Source organism: Thamnophis sirtalis, unplaced genomic scaffold (genome assembly GCF_051295495.1).
Source record: "Thamnophis sirtalis isolate CommonGarterSnake01/CBP01778 unplaced genomic scaffold, rThaSir2_p1.2 scaffold_9, whole genome shotgun sequence".
In the NCBI taxonomy this organism is placed as follows: domain Eukaryota; kingdom Metazoa; phylum Chordata; class Lepidosauria; order Squamata; family Natricidae; genus Thamnophis; species Thamnophis sirtalis.
Genome location: NW_028261389.1, coordinates 70,776,275 through 70,794,777, shown reverse-complemented (window position 1 = coordinate 70,794,777; position 18,503 = coordinate 70,776,275). Strand labels below are relative to the sequence as shown.

At 40.1% G+C, this 18,503-nt stretch overlaps 1 protein-coding gene across 1 annotated transcript in view; it reads right to left on the bottom strand.

Moving 5' to 3' along the window:
- Positions 1 to 13,758: 13,758 nt before the first annotated feature.
- The window catches only part of ATXN10 (ataxin 10), a 75,773-nt gene continuing 71,028 nt past the window's right edge, over positions 13,759 to 18,503 (bottom strand). The window contains exon 11 of the mRNA XM_087722229.1: positions 13,759 to 14,040. Coding sequence (XP_087578355.1) covers positions 13,850 to 14,040 — 191 coding nt within the window. The 3' untranslated portion in view covers positions 13,759 to 13,849. The remainder of the gene's footprint in view (positions 14,041 to 18,503) is intronic.

Below are 18,503 nucleotides of genomic sequence, written 5' to 3'. Positions count from 1 at the left end.
AGAACAAAAGTATAAAACATTTCCCCACACACACACAAGATCTCTAGTACCAAAGTAAGGGTGTTTACCACCAGGAGAGGGGCATGATAGCTCTGGCAAACAAACCTAATCTGTAAGAAATGTGCTTTTACTCCTTTATCTTGATCATAAAAAATATCTAGATTATGTGCACCTTTGCTCATAGTGGCCCAGTTAAGTCAAAGATGAAGCAGAGCTGCCCTATTTAATCGTCATCGTTAAATCCTGCAAGACTTGGAAATGTAGAAGGAACATTAACAGGAGAGGTTGGGCAATCACTTCTTGGAGGTCGAGGCAAATCGTTCTCCTGCTCCCTGTAAAACAAGGGTGTCAAACTTACGGTAATTTCATTGAGGGACACATCGGGGTTGTGTTTGACCGGGGGGGGGGGCAGGGTGAGTGTGGCCAGGGTGGGGATGGCCAGCTCGAGATCACTCGTGTTGGCGGTGCCTGTGGTGGCCTGAGGGCTCTGCTAGAGAAAATGGGCTCCTGAGCTCCGTTTTCAGCTGCGATGGTTTCCTGCAACCCTCTGCCAGTAACAACGGAAGTTGGGAGGGCCGCCTGCAGCCCTCCCCAGCTCTGTTTTCACTGGCAGACGCACCCCCGGCTGGTCCTTTGCTGTTTCCATGGCAGCCCCGTGGGCCAGACCTAAGCACCCTGTGGGTCAGATCCGGCCCGCACGCCTTGAGTTTGACACCCCTGCTGTAAAGGGTTAGATCAGATGATTCTTGTGGTCCTTTCTATTCCACAATTCTTTTCTTCTATAAAAACAGGTTCTCTTCGGTGGTCCTTACAACCTCGCCCACCTCCCTCATCCTCTCAGAGAGAGAAAAATGAAAAGGTCAGTCAGAGATGGCAGATCAGGACTGATCATTAGAAAAACAGAAAGAGCTGTAGAACACTGGAAAAGATGACGATCAAGATCATGTGAAGTGTTACTACCGCTTTATAAGGCCTTGGTAAGGCCACACTTGGAATACTGCATTCAGTTTTGGTCGTCACAATGTAGAAAAGATGTGGAGACTCTAGAAAGAGTGCAGAGAAGAGCAACAAAGAGGATTAGGGGTCTGGAGGCTAAAACATATGAGGAACGGTTGCAGGAACTGGGTATGTCTAATTTAATAAAAAGGACTAGGGGAGACATGATAGCAGTGTTCCAATCTCTCAGGGGTTGCCACAAAGAAGAGGGAGTCAAACTATTCTCCAAGGCACCTGAGGGCAGGACAAGAATCAATGGGTGGAAACTAATGAAGGAGAGAAGCAACTTAGAACTGAGGAGAAATTTCTTGACAGTTAGAACAATTAATCAGTGGAACAACTTGCCTCCAGAAGTTGTGAATGCCCCAACACTGCAAGTCTTTAAGAAGATGTTGGATAGCATAGCTATCTGTCTGAAACAGTATAGGGTTTCCTTCCTAGGGAGGGGGTTGGACTAGAAGACCTCCAAGGTCCCTTCCAACTCTGCTATTGTATTGTATTGTATTGTAATAGTACAGACTATAGTATGTTGAATTGACTATGACTATGTTAAACATTGTTATAATAGTAACTGAAGAGTAATACTAAACTGTATTGTTATAGACATAGCAGTAGAATAAAATATATAGGAAGCAGTGTGGTGGACCCAGAAATGTAGTAGCTTCCAGATCAGGATTTGGCAGTACAGCCCAGATCCTCCAACACTTCACAATTTAGCTTGACTCCTCAACTAAAGTTGGCAGAAGGATTCCAGACAAACATCCACAGAAAGGAATCCTCAACAAGAGATTGCCACTAGAAGGGTGGGAGGGTGCAAATCGCTTTCACAGAATACAGAATAACAAGAGTTGGAAGGGACCTTGGAGGTCTTCTAGTCCTGCTCGAGAATCTTCTCCTCTTGTCCTCTCAGATTTGGCATCATGCTCATGTGGCTTTGAAGAGAAACTCCTATAGCATATTTACAATACAATACAATAGCAGAGTTGGAAGGGACCTTGGAGGTCTTCTAGTCCAACCCCCTGCCTAGGCAGGAAACCCTACACTGTTTCAGACAAATGGCTATCCAACATCTTCTTAAAGACTTCCAGTGTTGGGGCATTCACAACTTCTGGAGGCAAGCTGTTCCACTGATTCATTGTTCTAACTGTCAGGAAATTTCTCCTCAGTTCTAAGTTGCTTCTCTCCTTGATTAGTTTCCACCCATTGTTTCTTGTTCTGCCCTCAGGTGCCTTGGAGAATAGTTTGACTCCCTCTTCTTTGTGGCAACCTCTGAGATATCGGAAGACTGCTATCATGTCTCCCCTAGTCCTTCTTTCTCTTAAACTAGACATGCCCAGTTCCTCCAACCGTTCTTCATATGTTTTATTCTCCAGTCCCCTAATTATTTACATTATGACCATTGCTGTCCTGGGAACTGCTGGCTCCCATCACATCTCTCTCAGTTTGGCAGCCCACTCTGGAACGCTTGCTTGGATTCCTATGCTCAGCAGATCAATGGATGGAGGCATCCAGTTCTAGGACTTCCAGCAATATTAGGATGTTGAGGGGGACATTTTCTCATGCAAATCACTGTGAATGTTACCAGCCCCTGGAGTCTTTGGCTCCATTAATTCCTGTATTTTTCAAAGTATAAGACGCACCGGAGTATAAGACACACAAAGATTTTGAAGAGGCAATTTTTTTTAAAAAGGGTTTGCACTCTGCAGACCTCCCCAAAACGCCCCATTTTTCACGAAAATGGGCTGGGTTTTTGTCCAAAAAAGAGCATGCATAGTCTTTAGGAGGCTTATAGAGTGCTCCTGGGGGCTGGGGGGGGGGGCAAAAACAAGCAAAAAATGACCCATTTTTTGCTCATTTCTGCCCTCCCTGGCCCCCAGGAGCACTCTGCAAGCCTCCTAAAGACTATGCACGGCTATTTTGGTGAAGGGGCAGGGTTTCGGGAAGCCAAAAATGCTGTATTCAGTGTATAAGATGCACCCAGATTTTCAGCCTCTTTTTTGAGGGGAAAAAAAGGTGTGTCTTATACTCCGAAAAATATGGTACTAATCATCAATTTAGTTATATAGGTCTATGGAGATTCTCAGTCATCCAGGTCATGGTTGTCCCAAAGGTGCTTTTTTCAACTGGACTTTCCAACTGGACTTTGGGACATTAATTACACAAGCTTTTGTGGGGTACAGTCCAACTTATATCTGCCCATAAATGTTACCAATCCATCAGCGGTGGGTTCCTAACCAGTTTACTATGGTTGCTCATGGCCACGCACGATGCTTCTGCGCATGCAGGGATGAACAGAGCCTCCCGCCACCATTACTACCGGTTCGTCCGATCTGGGCTGAACCGAGAGCAACCCACCTCTGCAATCCATGCATTTTAGGATCAATTCAGAGATTATATTCAACAGGCTCAAACCAGAAATCATGATCAATCTTTTTTTAAAAAAAAAACCTGTTATTCCAAATAAGCTTGATATATTCAGGAGAAACAGACTTCCTCAAGGGTCTATTCATCATTTGTATTAAAAAAATTTTTTTTGATAAGCCACATTTGCTGAACTATTTTATAGGTCACCACTAATATTGCAAGTCACAGATTTGAGCCTTCTAAAGATGTTAAGATGCCTTTTACGACCTCATCAACAAGAATTATCTCCTCATGTAAGTCCAGTTGAAATTAAGGGGACAAAGTTGGACAGAAATTATAACATCTCCCTGTCAATATTTGTATACATTATCACCAAACAGACTAATCATTTTTTGCCAAGTAATTTCTTCAGTGTGTATTGTGCCAAAATGGCTGAATATATACATAGCAAGAGATAGTAACCTGATCTGCAATAATAGTCTTATAAGTAAATATTTTTAGAACCTAACTCCAAAAGGACTAGGAAATATGTAGGAAGTACTTTAGCTTTCCAAACTATAGTACAGATGCATAAGACTATTCCCAGAAAATGGCATTCAATTCAAAAAGCAAATTTATTTGACAGCTAAGTAACCCCCCCACACAAACACAATTTAATCAGATTATTTTTTCTATTTTACTCATTAAAAACTATCTAAATATTTTCCAAGAAACACTTTCTATACTTTCATAGTATTAGCCCCATGTCTGAAGACTATTCAAGAAGGATCTTAATTGCAGGTAAAATCAACATTCATTCAAATATTGTCTCAGAGAGACTGACTGGAACACGGTCTTCAAAACCTGAAATGGTTTTGAAATGGAAAAAAAAATCCTGGAAATGAAAAATGTTTTATTTATGTTTTAATTGAAGGAGTTAAGTGATAATACAATTATGTTGTTAAATAGATTAATAACTATACAACGAAAGACTGATATATATATATATAAATTGAATAATTTAGAACTTTTTGTTTTAAAACAAATAAGGATAATAATGAATTTATGTATACTTGATAGAGGATTGGTGATAAAATGTATAACTCTATATATTATAAAGATGTCCTGTTGTTTATAAATAATTTTAATAAGGAAGTAATTAAAAATTGGTATATATATGAAGTGAGTATTTAGAATACCTTGTTGAAAAATGAAGGAATAACATCTTTGTTTGAATGTATGATGTACAAGGACAATAATGAACGAGCATACTTGATAGATGATAGGTGGGATTATACATAATTGAAAAAAGTGATATACAAATATAAATAGTTGGTAAAAAAAATTATATTGTAAAAATATTCAGAATGGGATAAGTGATTATATATAGGTATGTTGTTATTAAACAGGCAATGAAGAATGGAAGGGAATTGGGTTTATTGAAAAGAAAGAAATATTAATCGTAATTGAATATATGTTGTACAAAGAAAGTGAGGTATTTAGTTATATTAGACGTAAAATCTGTGATTGTATATGTAATTGAAAATATGGATTCAAAAACACTTGTAACCAAATGACATGCTGTATGTAATGGATGAGAATTTTTTTTTTATGTTTTTTATGTTTAAAAATAAAAATAAAAATTGCAAAAAAACCACCTTGAAATGGTTTTTTAAATTCCATTTATTTCCAATGCAGTTTGAGATTCAGGTTCCCTCTGCTCCATGATTCTGCCAAAACAGAACATTCCATTATTAAAATGCTCTCTTCACAACTTCAGATATGAAGATGTTTTCACCCGCAGCTTCTGAAACTTCGAGCCTTTTATTTACCTATTTATTAAATATCTATCCCTTCCATCTCAGTGATATAGCAACTCTAATTCTGAGATTTCAGCTAGGTTTTTTTTTTCAAATTAATCTGTTTTAGTCTATAAGTGTTAGACTAAATAGGAAATAAGAATTTTTTGAAATGACTACGTCCAGTGAAGAAATGCTGCATTGATGTACTTAAGTCATTTCAAAAATTTCTTGTTTCCTATTAGGTCTAACCTTTAGACTAAAGCTTAGATATATATCTATTAATCTAGATATATAGATTAATATATCTTCCGTAATCTATTCAGTACAAAATAATTGTGATTTCAACCTATCTTTTTTAACTTTGCTTCTTTATTCATTTTACTGTAATTTATTTTGACTGTTGTAAGTTATGTGTTGAAAGTTTGAGTGGCATACAAGTTTGCTTTATTATTATTATATGGGTAATTTACAATTAATTCACAAAGAATAGTGAAAACTTAATAATTCAGGTTCTAATCAAAGATCTAAGAAACATTAAAGTAGTGTCTGTGGATATAGAAAGTTCAAAGTAGGATTTATTTTTGTAAAAGTATGTGTTCAGAGTTGATAAATTCAAAATTTCTAAATACTGGAGTCCTTTTTAATTTTTTAATTCTTTTAAAATGTATTTTCTGTAAGCCGCCCGGAGTCCTTCGGGATTGAGCGGCCTATAAATTTATTAAATACTTAAATACTAAATATTTAAATACTTTTGGTATTGTTCCAAAAGTTCCAGTCACAACTGGCATAACGGCGGATTTGTTTTTGCATACGGATTCAGTTTTTTATCTCAAAATTCCAGTATTTCACAATTATTAATACTATTTAATACACTGAAGTACGGTAAATCACGTAAAATCTGTGCAGCATGCAGATGCAAATTAATAAATCAACTAGGTGGAGGAAAGTGATTTGCGAGGTAAAAAAATTATCCGATGGCTCCAAGCATATGGAAACAGCGTTCATGAATAAGCCATCCAACCGTTTGCGGTGAATTGGAGAGCAAACCTCCTTCTGTTAGCCATAATGAAAGGGGCATTTGAACACACAGTGTGATTGTTCGAGGACAGACAAGGAAGACAAAAAGAATATCCATTCCTCCAAAAAGAGAGAAAGGCAGGCTGGGACCAACATTGGGTCTTCTGTGGGATGACATTAACCTTTCCTCACTGAAGAACCAGTCAGTCACAATGCAACCCGCTTGGCTCTGGGCTCTCTCTTTTACTACCGATTCTTGGAATCTCCCCAGGAGATCGGCTAAACAAGGCTCAAGTTTTTAAACAAACCAAGAGTTTAATTGAGGAGCCCACGCAGAAAGAGAAAAGCCGTCCCAATGGAACAAATAATTAGAAAGAAGCATATTTAGACGTTGGCCTTCAAAGTGAGGCAGGAGGAGCTGAAGAATACGTCACACCTGTAGCCTCAATATTCCTCCTTTCATAAGATCTCTTGATGAACTGTGTAGGATTTGACTGCACCCTGTGAAGAGTCTTTTTCCCAACAAGCTGTTCCCAGGGTGTTGAAAAGCTATCATTCATAAAAAATTATTGAGGGGGAAGGAGGAGTTCAGAAGGCCACTGGCTGCAATGGAAGAGGCGGAACAAGGCCCTATGCAGAGCGGGCACCTGTTTGGGCTCCCCTCATAAGCGCTTGAGAGGTCCTAAGCCGAGAGGGAGGGAGGAAGAAAAACAGAAAATAAACAAGAACTTGTTCTTCTTATTGAAAAAGACATTTTAACCAAGAATTCCTGCATTATCCATTATGCTCCAGAAGGAAAGGATATCGCTCAAACTTCCAATATGTGTAAATCCATACATGTTTATACAGTCGGTGTCTCTTCGCACTTCTACCATCGGGCAGAAGACATCGGAGCATAGCCACCTATTTTTTAAAAATAGGTTTTTATCCTTGGGCTGTCAGACTCTTAAACACAACCACAATCACTCCATGCACACGCGGAAATGAATGACTAGTTTTTCTTTTTTCCTAATTACTTATAGGGATTATTCTTTATACTATTTATGTTGTTTGTATTTTTGGTCATGGATTGCACCGGTGAGGCTAAAACCAATTTCGTTGTATACATAGTGTACAATGACAATTAAAGTTCTATATATACTATACTATCTATATGGGGGGAAAGGGATTGGATCCAGATTTTAAAGATCCCTTCATTTCACAAACATCAGTTTAGATCCAACCCAGGACTTTAACAACCGTCAATTATGGTCTTATTTTTTTAAAAAAAAAATCTTTAATTTTCAAGCCTTGCAAATACGGTTCTTTCCCTAATTTTAAATATAAACAGAAAAAAAAGGATGGGATATGGGACAGTCTCCTGATTAGTTGTATGACCTTGTATAATTTTGTGCAATTACCCTAATTTGATTTTTTGTGGGGGAAAAAATATACTGATATTAGAGTGTTGTACTGAATTATTGATACTTTTCAACTTTGGTGTTGGAAAAGACCCCTGAGAATAACAGGGGCAGCCAAGAAAAAGAAGCAAAAGGGGTCATTGTGGTGGGGATGTCCCTAACTCCTAGTGTTGGGTAGGCAATATAGATGCATATACAATACCAAATGGTTAATGTTGCTTTAAATGGGTGAATGTACTTATCAGCTGTAATTAACTTTGCAATAAGGAGGAGTCAGGAAAGCTCTCTCTCTCTTTCTCTCTGCTTGTCCTATGTTTGATAACTACTTGCTCTCTTGATGACTGGAAGGTGAACTGTGACTGTAAGCAATTGTTTGTTTTTTGAATTGTGTTTGGATGAATATCTACTATCACTGCTTGTGAAACTATTAGTAGTAGTAAAGCTACTTGTTTTTACTGGCAGTGTCTGAGACTCTGTTCGTGTGTTTTTTCTTCTACTAGCAACGTTCCTTCTCTCTAGCTGTACATCCCGCTGTGCTACTTTCTGTCTCCCAACGGAGATACCCCTAACAGGGGAGAATCAATCCAGAGCTCTCACTTGAGGCACAAATGACAAAACTCAAGTTATTTTTGGGACACCTTATATAAAGCACTCACTCTCTGGAGCAGGCTGTAATGATGGGAAAGGTGGAAGAAGAGAGAAGGGGATGACAAGCAGCGAGATGGGTGGATTTGGTTATAGTGGTGATTTTGGAAGTCCTGAAGATTCTATCCATGTGAAGGAGACCCTATAGCAGGGGTCGGCAACCTGCGGTTCTGGAGCCACATGTGGCTCTTTCATTCCTCTGCTGCGGCTCCTTGTCGCCTGCTCCACAATTGATAGGGCTTTTGGTTAGGGAAAAAGGACACTACGCTAGGAGGAGACACTATGGTGGAACAACTGGACTTCCAGTCAGAGAGGAAAAGGATGCTGCACTAGGCGGGGACTTTATAGTGAGGGAACCGGACTTCCGGTTGGCTACAGAATTGAACGGGTGGGGGGCCTTCTGGTTAGGACCTTTGTGGCTCTTTGAGTGTTTAAGGTTGCCAACCCCTGCCTTATACCATTCCTGACAGCCATTTGATGGAAATGGTAAGGTCGCCTGCTTGAGCAGGGGGTTGGATTAGAAGATCTCGAAGGTCCCTTTGAACTCTGTTACTCTGTTTGCTAAGAGTTAACATCAACTTGACAACATGTAATCTATCAATCAATCAATCCCCCAATTCATCACACCTTTGTTGTGATGAGAAAGTTTCCAAGAAAAGAAATGGTTTCCCAAAGATACAGTAATTTTTAAAGTCTATCCAAACCTTGGATCCATAATGCGAAAACCTATTCATCTTTAACTTAGTGGCTTAGGTTTCATTTGCTTAATGAAACCTAGAGTTCAAATCAGTGTGATTCAGTTGTTGTTGTTTTTTTGTGGGTATGGCTTGGTGGGCCTGGCAAGGCTTGGTGGCCGTGGCAGAGGAAGGAGCCGAGGTGGCACAGTGGTTAAATGCAGCACTACAAGCTACTTCAGCTGACTGCAGTTCTGCAGTTCGGCTGTTCAAATCTCACCGGCTCAGGGTTGACTCAGCCTTCCATCCTTCCGAGGTGGGTAAAATGAGGAGCCGGATTGTTGTTGGGGGCAATATGCTGACTCTGTAAACCGTTTAGAGAGAGCTGAAAGCCCTATGAAGCGGTATATAAGTCTAACTGCTATTGCTATATTGTAATATCCCCATTCCCTCCCCACTCCAGGGGAAGGATACTGCAAAATCCCCATTCCCTCCCGATCAGCTGGGAATCAGAAGGCAGAGAATAGATGGGGGCAGAACCAGTCAGAGGTGGTATTTACTGGTTCTCTGAACTACTCAAAATTTCCACTACCGGTTCTCCAAAACTGGTCAGAACTTGCTGAATACCACCTCTGGTTCAGATACAATCCATGTAGAATAGAGTTAGAGAAACTGACATAAAAACGAATAAAAGCAGTTGTGATCAAGACTTAACCTTCACTAGGGAAAGATGGGAAGAGACGGATAGGAGAGAGGGTAAGGGGGGAAGATGAGGAGGATGAGGATAAGGAGGAGTGGAGTGTAGAGAGAGGAGAAGGAGAAAGGAAGGGGAAGTAGAGTAGGAAAGGATGATGGAGGGAAGATAGGAAGTTGGAGAGAGGTAGAAGAAAGAGGTGTATGGAGAGCAGAAGAGCTATAATGGGTTTTTATTTTTCTGGGCATTGTTGACAAGAGGAACTGATGTAATTATTATTCAATACTATATGATACTGGCTATGTTTAGTATACATGTGATTGTATGTTATGAAAATGGAAATAAAAATATTTCAAAAAAATAATAATACTAAAAACAAGACTTAACCTTCACTGAACAGTTCATTCTGGTTTTAGTGAAGATACAACCTTCACCAATGTTAGCGGAGGAATTCTGGGACTTGAAGTCCACGCATCTTTAAGCTGCCAAGGTTGAGAGACGAAGTGGATGTAACCCAACCAACCAGAAATCTATCAGCAGGGTGTCCCTAACGTTTCTCTACTGGCGAGACAGAGCTGCTTGGTCTACGGACCCGCACAAATCCCAGCGCAATTCATGAGCTACTAAAAAGCACAGCATCCAATTCAACTGGAATGGATTCATACCTTCCTCTTGGCAAATTAAAGCTTGCGCCCGGGAGAATTCCGCAGCCATTGTCATGAAAATCTGACCCTCATTGAGGCTTCAAGAAAAAAGGGGAGCGCTTTTGTTTACATGCTCTTGAAAGCCATCAGATTGCCACAAGACTTGAGCCAACTATTGGGGCGGGGGGGGGGGGGGAAGAGCTTTTCAGACTCACCCATGGATGGCCAGTTTTAATCCCCTAGCATGGAAAACACAGCCCTTTCAACACACAACCTCACTAAGGAGAGACAGGGGAACTGTTGTGCTGAGAGAATTCGCCCATTCTGGGGAAATCAAAAGGCAGCTCCTCTCAATACAGTAATCAGCATGTTTTCCACTATGAAAGCCTCAGGTCACCCTTTCAGATCTCACCTCTTATCCATTACAATCGTCAACAAATAACCAAATCAATACAAGCCAGAACACAAAAACAGTACCTCTCCCACCCACCCCCCACCCGCCAGCCCCCACCTCCTCCGTTCACTTATTACTGCTTTACTCCTTCCTTGAAATCTCTTTCGAAAGAGGAAAGCAGATTTTCAACATTCTTCTTAAGCCGGGCAGACATTACGTGCATCATTTTAATACCTTGAATTTTGATTTCAGCCTTCAGAACTGACTTGAGCAGGAAGGTATCTTCAAATACAAAGGGTTTTGAACTGGTAGCTATCAAAGCTGTTAGTGTGGTAAGTTATTCCCTCAGTGGAGTTGGGCCCAAAGTCATGAAGAATTTAAGAGCACAGACAACACCCAATATTGTCTTTAGATTTAGAACGTTATCAATAGCAATAGCAGTAGACTTATATACCGCTTCATAGGCCTTTCAGGCCTCTCTAAGCGGTTTACAGAGAGTCAGCATATTGCCCCCAACAATCTGGGTCCTCATTTTACCCACCTCGGAAGGATGGAAGGCTGAGTCAACCCTGAGCCGGTGAGATTTGAACCGCTGACCTGCTGATCTAGCAGTAGCCTGCAGTGCTGCATTTAACCACTGCGCCACCTTGGCTCTTATCAAACGTATTTATATTTATATCAATATATTTATATCGATGTGGTATGCATAAAAATAATCCTGCAAAACGCACCATTCCTTTTTCTTTTTTAATGCAAATAACACAAACATAGCCATATACATCTAAATACAAAAAGAAAGAAAGAAAAAGGAAAAAAACCTTAATATTACAGTGCACCCCCACCCCCTTGGAGACCATTTTCCCCCCTTTATATTTCTTCGTCTATAACAACTAAAAGATATACAATATATTCCAAACGTGTCCTTAACCCCTCCAAAACAACATATATTCTTGAGTAGGTTTATTCCCTTTGCCTTCCACCAACACTGATTTTATAAAATCCCCCCCCCCACATTTCATTATAATTGTTTGCCTTAATCATCCTTTTAAATTTAATTTCCGTTGTTAATTTATCATTTGTTGCACATACTCCAAATTTCATTCTACCACTCATTTCTTTGAAAACGCACCATTCTTCAAGAAATGTACATCTATTTTGTTAAACCAGATTTCTTTTCTGTTTTACTTAGGGGAGTGAAGGAATATTTGCAAGAGGACAATTTTAAACCAGCAGTGTATCCATTTAAAAGGAACTATGTTTTATAACGGGTATGTCCATCCTAGTTTAGATAGAACGAGGACAACGGAGAAAAATTAGTGTCTTGAAATAACCCTTATCTTGAATAAGACTTGACCTCCTGTATTTTGAGCACACCATTGGATATATGAAAATCACAAAATTGGATATATGAAATCAGTTAAAATCAAAAGCAACACACACACATATACACAAAACTCTAGAGGCAAACAGTTTGGGGGCATGGGAAGTTAATTGACTGCTGCCTCTCTCACCCCAATTCATTTCCACCACCACCCCTCCTTCCAAAGTGGCTCAGTTCAGTAACAATACAGGAGGGTCTCCAAACTAAGAAAGGGGCAGCTTCCATTCTTCTAGCTCTCTTGAATTAATTAACTGGAAATGGGTTTTGTCAATGTTTTGGAAAGGCAGGGGGCGAAAAGAAACGGGTAGAATTAATCACAGTGAGAAACTACCACTTAAGACTTCCAGAGTTCAGAAACAGCCCATGAGAAGCAAAAATTAAGAAAAGGGGAAGTGGGCTTCCTTACCAAGGAAACTAATAAAATTCAAACAAGCATCCAGTTCTCTAAAAAACAGATAAGGCCCCCAAGCTGCCTGCCTGCCTGCCGCAACACAGTTTCGGCACTTAATTCCCTTCGGAAAAGATAAATAATGCTCCCCAAATGCAAGTGGTACTTATTGCTGTTCTGTCTTTTTTAAAAAAAATACGCTTTTTTTGCATTCGTCAAACAAGTACTGAGAAATAGTTGGCGGCAAAAGGAACCAGAGCGTATTTCATCCCTTCGGGCAGCCGCTTTTTCGACTCGTCCAAATGGCCACGAAAGAAAAAAATCGATGAGTGAATCTAATGGCCTTTATTTCTGTTTCTAAATCTTTTGCAAAATGAGAGCTTGTGTTTTGGGCATGTAGGGTCTCCCATTCGCTCAAAAAAGACTTGGGGGAAACTTACATAGGAGTTAAATGCAAATATTTTTCTCGAGCAAGTACTTAAATGCAGGCCACAAACACTTGTAGATCTGGTACAATTTTTATTTAGGTGTAGTTTTGTTCACACTGGAAGGGATGAAGAAGTCTTCATTTGTGTCCATATTTCTCCCTCACTGAGTGAGCACTGTAGGAGTAAAAGGTAAAGGTTCCCCTTGCACATATGTGCTAGCTGTCCCCGACTGTAGGGGGCAGTGTTCATCTCCCTTTCAAAGCCGAAGAGCCAGCGCTGTCCGAAGATGTCTCCATGGTCATGCGGCCAGCATCACTCAATGCCGAAGGTGCATGGAACGCTGTTACCTTCCCACTAAAGATGGTTCCTATTTTTCTACTTGCATTTTTACATGCTTTCGAACTGCTAGGTTGGCAGAAGCTGGGACAAGTAACGGGAGCTCACTCCATTACGCGGCTCTAGGGATTCGAACCACCAAACTGCCGACCTTTCTGATCGACAAGGTCAACATTTTAGGCATTAAGCGACCACGTCCCTATTGTAAGAGTACAGCAGAGTTAATCTCTTGCAGCCAAAATTGCAGCCAATAACACATTTTATTAAAAGGCAGAAGCCTTAGAAAGTTGCAGCTCCCTTCATTGGAAGCACAGTGTGTCTCAGCCAATGTAGGATTAATTTGAGAAGAGGGAAGAGGGGAAAGGAAGGGAAAGAAGAGAGTGGTTATGGAGTTGCAAGCACCACATCAATCACAAATTGTATTGTGTTACCAGTAGAATCTCTCCTGACTACAGAAAACGACTGAGTGATGGACGCTGTAAAGCCTATAGTTGCAAATAGATGTTTCAGAAGCAAACCACAATTTCCATGTTTCTTGACTCCAAGACTCCCATAATACCAATGGATTCTTTTTGATTTATTTTTTAAACAAAAAAAAAGGCCCCAAAACACTATTTAAAAGTTCGTTTGATCTTTTATTGATCTCGCATCTAGAACAAAATATGTTTCCTTTACGGGAGGGGAAAAAGTCTTTTGCAGGTAGCAACTTATGGATCTGGCATCTGTTTCACAGATTTTAGAATCAGCTTCTGATCTCTCGACTCGATTTTCAGCCCCAGGCTCTCAAGGACCGGATTATCCGCAGGGCCGTGCTGTTCCATCCGGGCAATGAATTCCTGGTTCCTCTCGTTTTCTTCTGTCAGGTTACGGATGGCGTAAACTGCCCACTGGTTTATAACTGTTCAACAGTGTCAAGGAATTTCTGCAAGGTCATTTTGATGTAAGCTAAAGTCTAAATATGGAGGAAAGCATAACATACATGCACCCTGACAGGCCTGCAGCCATCTTTTCTTTTGGATCTTTGGCCTGCCACACTTTCTATTATTCTACTCTGCATTTTCTATTGTGGGAAAATGAGAGGGGGGATTGTACGGAGTTAGATGCTATGTAGCCACAACAAAATTCTTTCTAGAAAGTCATGGTCATCCTTTGTCTCTGCACCTCTGCACCTGACCAGAACTGGATGGGTCCAATCTCCCACCAGCATCGCAGTGGGAGATTGGACCATGGGATGGGCTTGTGGGTGTGGGGGCAAGATCATGAACTTTCAACTGGGTGGGGAAAACCAGGAAGCTTTCAGATTTGGGTTTTCCCAAGATGTGCCAACATGGCTCTCTTAATAAATTGGAACTTTGAGCAATACTTTGTCTCGGATTCCGATTTAATTTTGGATGCTATTTGGAACCCTGACATTAACCCAAATCCCATTTTCCCACAATAGAAAATGCAGAGTAGAATAATAGAAAGCAAGTATTATTTATTTCAACTGTTTTTTTAAAAACTCATTTGCTTGTGTTTTGGGGGGGGGGACCCCAAAAGGTTAGAATTAGAGGCTGATTTGAGCACAGGTAGGCCAGCTCTGAAAAGGTGCATTGCAGAATTCAGATCAATATCATATATTTATATGTACGTATATGTAGCCATAAAAGAAAACCTTTAGGAAACAGGAATCCCTCCGTATCTTTAAAGGATCGATTTAAGCACAAGCTACTAGAAGGATGTCAAAGTTTATGCTAACCCTCCAGAGCCCAAAATGAAGAGAGACTTAGAGCATGATCCTATATATGTCAACAGAAATGTAAACACCACTCTACTTAAAACACGATTTACTTTAAATGTCTGCAAGATCACAGCTGCAGAACAATAAACCCAGATGTAGATAAGTGTTTTTTTCCTCTTAAAATTTAATGGCTTTTTCCTCTTACTCTGCATCATTTCAATCAGAATAGAGCTGGAAGGAACCTTGGAGGTCTTCTAGTCAAGCCTCTTGTTTAATCAGGAGACCCTATCCCTTTTCAGACAGTTGACTGTCCAGTCTTTTCTTAAAAAGCACCCACAACATCTGAAGGCAACTTCTGTTCCACTGGTTAACTATCCTCACTGTTAGGAAGTTACTCTTTAATTCAAGGTTACTTCTCTCCTTGATTAGTTTCCATCCGTTGTTTCTTGTCCTGCCTTCTTGTGCTTTGAAAAATAAATTGTCCCCCTCTTCTTTGTGGCAGCCTCTCAAATACTGGAATGCTTCCATCATGTCAACCCTAGTCCTTCTTTTCTCTCTTACTGGCCAGACCCAATTCCTGCAACTGTTCTTCATAAGTTTTAGTCTCCAGGCCCTTAATCATCTTAGTTCTTCTTCTCTGCACTTTTTCCAAAGTCTCAACATCTTTTTTGTAACGTGGTAACCAAAACTGGGTGCTGTATTCTAGGTATGGTCTTACTAAGGATATATAAAGGTAAAGGTTCCCCTCTCATGTATGTGCTAGTCGTTCCCAACTTTACGTAGGGTGCTCATCTCCATTTCAAAGTCAAAGAGCCAGCGCTCTCCGAAGACGTCTCCGTGATCATGTGGCCAGCATGACTCAACGCCGAAGGCACACGGAATGCTGTTACCTTCCCACTAAGGTGGTCCCTATTTTTCTACTTGCATTTTTACATGCTTTCAAACTGCTAGGGAAAAGTAATGGGAGCTCAGTCTGTTATGCAGCATTAGGGATGCGAACCGCTGAACTGCTGACCTTCTGATCGACACACTCAGCATCTTAGCCCCTGAGCCACCGCATCCCTTAGTACCCACGATACTAATACTTCACGTGATTTGGATTCTAAGCCTCTGTTTATTACATTGGTTCTACTTTATATGAAGAGCCAAGGTGGCGCAGTGGTTAAATGCAGCACTGCAGGCTACTGCTAGATCAGCAGGTCAGCGGTTCAAATCTCACCGGCTCAGGGTTGACTCAGCCTTCCATCCTTCCGAGGTGGGTAAAATGAGGACCCAGATTGTTGGGGGCAATATGCTGACTCTCTGTAAACTGCTTAGAGAGGCCTGAAAGGCCTATGAAGCGGTATATAAGTCCACTGCTATTGCTTAGTTATAGCTTGAAACATATTCCTGTAAAATAAAATATGTAAAATATGAGTGTTTTTTTTAAAATATCAAGACTCAGGATGCTAAGAAGCAAGATAGCCTTGAACAATCCTTTCATGGTGGTCCCCTCTGAGCAAAGTTGAAGGCAAACATTAGACAGAGGTTTAATCATTTCCATTATCATCGATAGAAACTATTTTCTGAACATATCCATTAAAACTACTTACGGAAACGCTGGAAGGGGAAATGTTATGTCACAAAATATAATTGCTCTCAATGCACCGACAGAAGGAGGAATTCTGACTCACAAAGCACAATGCCTGTAGGGCACCAATTATTTGCTACGTGTAGCTTCACATCTAGGAGAAAGCTATGCATAATTCACTCGGAGCCTTCATATTTTCTTGCAAAGTTTCATATGGCCATTTGCCCGCAGGGAGACTTAGGAAAAGCAAGGCTGCCTGGGTGGGGCAAGAATGCCAACTAAAATTAGGATAAAACCTATAGAAATTTTGGAGAACGTGGAGGGTGAATATTGCTTGTAAATCTGACAAATCCAAGTTAGAACAAAGTTGGATCTTTGAACGAATGAGACTATTTATTTATTGGGTTTGTTTCCTGTACTCCAAGAGCAGAATACCAGTGAAATATAAATAACTTGTTTACAGACAAAGAGATATAGTTTTTAGCACCTTCAAAACTTTAATGTTGAGCTATTAACCTATCTAATTTTTTTAGATAGATTTTTTTTTTAAGTGTCACAAGGGCCTTTGGTTTGGTCGTGAGAGATTAGCACCATTTCTTGCAATAAATTGAGAATGCAGTTCACCTTAAAAACTGAATAACGCCAATCTGATGTGGCACATAGTAAAAAAAAAAAATAGAATGGATGAGAAATCACTTGAGAGAAAGTCAATTGCATTTCAGTGATTATGTCTAACATAATTTAAGAATAGCTCGGCAAATCATTTAGCAATTCAAAGAGGAAGAGTTTTTAAATAAATTTATTTGTGCTGGTCCATGACCATAATACAGATTTGATGATGAGATAGATTTTCAAGAAAGAGTCATCACTGAAATCCAAGATGGGGGAAAGAGTCCAATTTGGGTACTCTCTGAGCTTGGCTGTTTTCTTGCAAGAATTTCATTACCTTAATACTGATGGTGTTACCTAGCTGGGTAATGAAACATCTGTAAAAAAAAACAACCAAGCTCAGAGTATACCAAGGACCCAGAGTTCAACTCTGAGCTACAAATACTCTCTTCTAGACTCCCACATATTTCAATCCTAATCAATACAATAGCAGAGTTGGAAGGGACCTTGGAGGTCTTCTAGTCTAACCCCCTGCCTAGGCAGGAAACCCTATACCATTTCAGACAAATGGCTATCCAACATCTTCTTAAAGACTTCCAGTGTTGGGGCATTCACTACTTCTGGAGGCAAATTGTTCCCCTGATTAATTATTCTAACTGTCAGGAAATTTCTCCTCAGTTCTAAGTTGCTTCTCTCCTTGATTAGTTTCCATCCATTGCTTCTTGTTCTGCCCTCAGATGCTTTGGAGAATAGTTTGACTCCCTCTTCTTTGTGGCAACCCCTGAGATATTGGAAGACTGCTATCATGTCTCCCCTAGTCCTTCTTTTCATTAAACTAGACATACCCAGATCCTGCAACCGTTCTTCGTATGTTTTAGCCTCCAGTCCCCTAATCATCTTTGTTGATCTTCTCTGCACTCATTCTAGAGTTTCTACATCTTTTCTACATCGTGGTGACCAAAACTGGATGCCGTATTCCAAGTGTGGCCTTACTAAGGCCTTATAAAGTGGCATTAACACTTCACGTGATCTTGATTCTATCCCCCTGTTTATGTAGCCTAGAACTGTGTTGGCTTTTTTGGCAACTGCTGCACACGGCTGGCTCCACCAGGACTCCAAGATCCCTCTCACAGTTACTACTAATCCTCTGAGCATTCACTGCCATTATTTCACTGGCTTGAGTACAGCTTTCAGAATGATCTTTTATTGTGACTTTTTCAAAAAGTCACTATTGACAATAGTTGCAATATTAGTACTGTCATCTTTAATTTAAAATGAGAGAACATTAGCCGAGATAATAAGGTATATGTCAAACAGGTGATTTAATGCACACTGAATTTCCATTTATATAACGTCAATGATTATTAAACAAGAAATAAGAGATAAATCTCTCACCAACATCTAATATAGGCTCTTACTGCTTCAATGTCGACTTAGATCCTACTTTAAAAGGCATACAAGG